Source organism: Rosa chinensis, chromosome 5, assembly GCF_002994745.2.
Source record: "Rosa chinensis cultivar Old Blush chromosome 5, RchiOBHm-V2, whole genome shotgun sequence".
Taxonomy (NCBI): domain Eukaryota; kingdom Viridiplantae; phylum Streptophyta; class Magnoliopsida; order Rosales; family Rosaceae; genus Rosa; species Rosa chinensis.
The window spans coordinates 88,834,975-88,839,608 of NC_037092.1; the positions used below are offsets into that span (position 1 = coordinate 88,834,975).

Below are 4,634 nucleotides of genomic sequence, written 5' to 3' on the forward strand. Positions count from 1 at the left end.
TTTATGAATTATATATAATTATTTATATTCTTCGTCTTGTAGAGTTTTTAGTGAATTTAATCAATTTATGCATTTTTTTAGTTAAATTGGTCGCATTGTTAACCCTTAAATGAGTCATTTTGTCAAACACGACACAACCTATTTATTAAATGGGTTAAGCGGGTTGGAAACGGGTAACCCGTTTAATAAATAGGTTGGGTTTGAGTTTAAATTTTTGACACGATTATTAAATGGGTTGGATTTGAGTTTGTATCTTACCACACGACAAATACCTTGACCCGACACGAACCCAACCCGACACGACCCATTGACAGCCCTAGTTTCTAGGAAGTATTTTGCCTAGATCAGGGTGTATGAGCATTAACCCTTATGAAAATTATGAAAACAGCTTTAGCTCGGCGAACTAGCCAGGACTTTTATAAATTGACCGCTTTTTCATATTTTTATTCCAAAATCACCCTCATGCAATTCTTTATTTTACAAGCGCGTCCTCTCCTGCCCTCGCTGTCCTCTCTTTCCCTCTCTATTCTTCTGCTTCACCGCCAAAAGTACAGGGCTCTGCTTCACTTCCAGCCACCTCTGAATCTCTCTCTCTCTCTCTCTCTCTCTCTGCGTTTGAATTTCCCACAGGTAATCTCATCGGCCACCAAAGACTTCAATTTCTCAATCAATTTTACATTCGGAGGTCAATTTCTCCATCAATTTTACATTTGGTTCGGCTTTAGGGTTAGGGTTTTGGTTTTGTGCATTTGCGTTTTGTGGTTTTTAAGACGGGGTCTTTTTTGGTTTTGTAGTGATGGAGGAGCAATTCGTACTCAGAGTCCCACCTTCAGTTGCAGAGAGATTAGATCGTCTTCTCAGCGAGAATGCTTCTTCAGACGACAAGTCGTTGGATTTGTCTTTCGAAGGTCAGAGCAAATGTACTTCCTGGATTGTATGCATCCTCAGTACAACTGTTTAGTCCTGCATTGCATTGTTGTTACATAAAAGGCAGAGCCCTCTGATAGGATTAAAAAAGGCTAGATTTTCGGTGTTGTTTCGTCAATGAGAGTTGATTAGGGTCTTTGTTATGAAGCTGCTTTGAGAATGGTGGCTAGTGATACATGGATAGTACTTTTGCATGGGAGTGATGCATTTGTTGGATTATATTGGAGGGTTTAGTAGCAATTGGTTTGGACTTGAGATGGCAATTCGGCATGACGCTTTGTAAATTGTTTGATCTTTTGCCTGCTTAGTGTGCCTGTAGCTCCTTTTCAAATCAGCATTGTGATTAATTATGATTTCGAGTATGTTATGTGGACATGGCAAACTGGCTAAGTAGAAAGGAAAATAGTAACAATGGTGTATGTGTATAGTTTGTTTTTTCCTTACCCTGTTTCATCAAATGGTTTGCATGTAAGCTTGAAATATATTGCAGAGGATGGCCGGAGTGGAACATTTGTAATTGGCAATGACCGGTTCCCTGCATCGCTCTTGGATCTTCCTACTGTTGTGGAATCCTACAAAACGTATGACGATAGTGTGTTAATTAAGACTGCAGATATTGGTCAGGTGGGGTGCTGTATGTCAAGGCATATTGAAACAGCTGATTATGTGAGTGCTTCATTTCAAAGGCATTTATGTGATATTTTTGGGTTTTGATAGATGATTATGGTTAGAGATCCAAATGATCCTGCTCCAGATACAGTTGAGTACAGGCATGGTCTCACCCCTCCGATGAGGGATGCTCGAAAGCGAAGATTTCGCAGGGAGCCTGATCTAAATGTAAATTACTATCTTTACATTGGATTTTTTATTTACTAATGCCATATATATTACGGTAGGAAAGAAGAAATCCAGTGTCGCTTGGTGTAAAAGTGTAAAAAAAAACATAAATAAATTGGAAAGAAATGTCTTTTGAGAAAGACTCCTATAATTGTTGAGACCTTTCTTTTTTATTTTACAGCACAGTTATCTTACGCTCATATCCTTCACATCTGGATGTTGTTGCTGATAGTGATATTATTGCATTTTACAGCCTGAGCTTGTCCAGCGTGTTGAGCAAGATCTACTGAACATTAGTGCTGGTGGACCAGCTGACAATGTGGATATCCTTTTATATAATGTTTGAACATTATTTGTTAAAGTTTGGCAAAATGTGGAAATAGTAGATTTTGTTCAAGTGAGAAATAGGATAAGTAGGGTTTTAAACTTATACTGTTAAGCCTAGAATGCATCCCTATTTATGATAATTTACTATGCCTTATTTTCATGAAGGCTGCATAAATTGCAATTGTATGTCTTTTTGTTTAGCTGAACATGTTATTTTCCTTGCCTTTTTCTCCTCTTTTATAAGAAATATTTAGGCCTCCTGTTCATCAGGTTATGAAGCTTACTGTTACATCAATTGATATGTGACTCTATCTCACTGCTAATACAGAAACTTTTCTGGATCTGTGATGATGGATTTGGTACTGTTGTCTTGTAACATTCAATCTGTATCATGTGTGAAGTTCTGTATGTTCTGTTTTGTTTATCCCTTGATTTGATAGCTCACATATTGAAGTAGCTGAGCAAGAGAAAAATCGAGATGGCAAGGCTGGTAATACAAGTAAAAACCCTGCACCAGCTCCTGAATCAAAAACTGATATTCCTGAGGCTACTACAAACACAGGGGAACCTGATGGAGAGCCTGATAGAAGTGATTCGGATGAATCTGACGATTCAATTTGAAGAAAGCCCTTGTGCAAGCTGATATCGTTTCTCCGTCAAGCTTCTTGATGAAGTTAAGATGTGCATATCGAAAAGAACATTTCTGAATGATAGCATAAATTTATGTTGTGTTGATAACATTAACATGTGTACTAACATTATTTTTGATCTCCTCCTAGTCGGTTTGCCAGTTCTGAATATCCTCAGGATTCTCAAAGAACTTGTATAATTTGGTAGTATATAGTGGAAAACTTGTCTACAAGTTTGTACTTTTGCAAAGCTATGCCAAGTTTCATTTCTTCGTTCCAAAGGCATTTATAGGCTGTGGTATTGTCTTTTTGAAGTGTTGCTTGAATGTTTGGGCTACCCACATCCACTATAAGGCTGAACATGCAGCCTTTTCTTTCAACTGAATGCTCTTGTTCTCTAATCTTTGTAAGTCTGCAAAATTAATTCTGAGTGAGTCTATGAGAAATAGACTAACTTGGTTTGACATCTTCGTATCTGGAATCAACAAATACAACTGCACATCGTTCACATGCTTAACCATTTTTTGTTCTTGAGTTCAAGATGGCCCCTAACCTTGTTTCGGTATACTAGTTTTCCGAAATAATAAAATTTCCCATCATACCGTGAAGTTAAATGTGCAAACCAATTCGAAATTAAATTGTAATTCCCGCATGAGCCATGAGATGAATTGATATAAGAAAGAGTGTTGCAGCAGAGAGCCAGCTAATGTTGTGAGGATCGATCATGGCGGAAAATCCTAGAACTTGTCTTGAAGACTTAAACATAGTTACAATTTTCCATGTGATCCATGGACCATGAGCCTAGTTCTAGTAGCTAGCTAAGCTACGCTGCTTAAACAAATTGATTATTTCACTTTTCAGATCTGATTTTCCGTAGTACTACTCCCATTATGTGAAACCTCGGATTCTTTAGTAGCAACGGTCGTTCACTCATTTCTATACATCCCCCGTTAAAAAATGAACAAAGACATCCTGTTATGATGAGTAATGAGCATTAGTCACCTTCACGAATAGGAATACGAGTCATTTTTTTCCCCCTTCTTCTTCTTTTTCTGCGGCCATCTTTCGGATGAGATCGAATAAGCACATGAAGGTAAGCCTATAAATCAATTAAGAAAAACTAATCACGAAGTTAGTAATGTTTAACAATTAAGACTCCACCGGGGCATGCACCAACCCCCTGGGTTTATGCATATCCTTAACACCATAATCGAGCTCGTGATGCATAGACTAAACTTGAGGACATGCATAGACTTTATATTCATGTAGTAAACTGTATATGATTGCTGGAATTCAAGGTGGATGTTATCCAAATCTGAATGGAGCCAAATTGCAATATGGTTCATATATGATTGGTGGTGTTTATGAATGAATATACACAATCATGCCAGCTTGTGTTAGCTCGAGTATGCAGTAGGTAAGATCTACACAAGCTGTGTTTGACCCCAATACCACTGTACCCCCATAGACCTAATTCTGAAATATTATGATCGAGTTTCAAACAAGCAGGCTAGCTTTAACTTTTATATATATATATATATATATATATATATATATATATATATATATTGTAGATCCTAGAAGGAGCCTAGAGGGGGGTGAATAGGCTCACAACCAATTTTTTCGTTCAAGACTTTCTCAGGGATTGCAACTGGGTGATCAATCCTGAGTGCTGATATTGAACAGAATATATTGAACAATCAAGCGAACCAACTAAAGCATTAAAGAACACAGATTTTTGTTAACGCAGTAAACACCCTATCGAGGGAAAACATCTGCGTGGCCTTTAACTCTTGAAAGACCAAAACCAATTCACTATGAAACCAAATTACAAGATTACAACACAGTGATTGCACTGAACTCGGCAACCATTCTAGACTGACTCACTAGACTGTTTGTACTTAACTCTTGCTA

At 37.6% G+C, this 4,634-nt stretch overlaps 1 protein-coding gene across 3 annotated transcripts; it reads left to right on the forward strand.

Moving 5' to 3' along the window:
• Nucleotides 1–470: 470 nt before the first annotated feature.
• Nucleotides 471–3,005, forward strand: LOC112166012 (transcription initiation factor TFIID subunit 7). Of its 3 annotated transcripts, none has more exons than XM_024302760.2 (6): nucleotides 473–630; nucleotides 795–908; nucleotides 1,418–1,551; nucleotides 1,645–1,764; nucleotides 2,018–2,087; nucleotides 2,537–3,005. In XM_024302760.2, the coding sequence occupies exons 2-6, from the start codon at nucleotides 797–799 to the stop codon at nucleotides 2,710–2,712; spliced, it is 612 nt and encodes a 203-aa protein (XP_024158528.1). In that variant the 5' UTR covers nucleotides 473–630; nucleotides 795–796; the 3' UTR covers nucleotides 2,713–3,005. The 3 variants fall into 3 exon arrangements, with proteins under 3 accessions (XP_024158531.1, XP_024158528.1, XP_024158529.1); XM_024302761.2 differs by having other exon boundaries at nucleotides 540–685; XM_024302763.2 differs by lacking the exon at nucleotides 1,645–1,764 and having other exon boundaries at nucleotides 471–630; nucleotides 1,418–1,593.
• The last annotated feature ends 1,629 nt before the right edge of the window (nucleotides 3,006–4,634 follow it).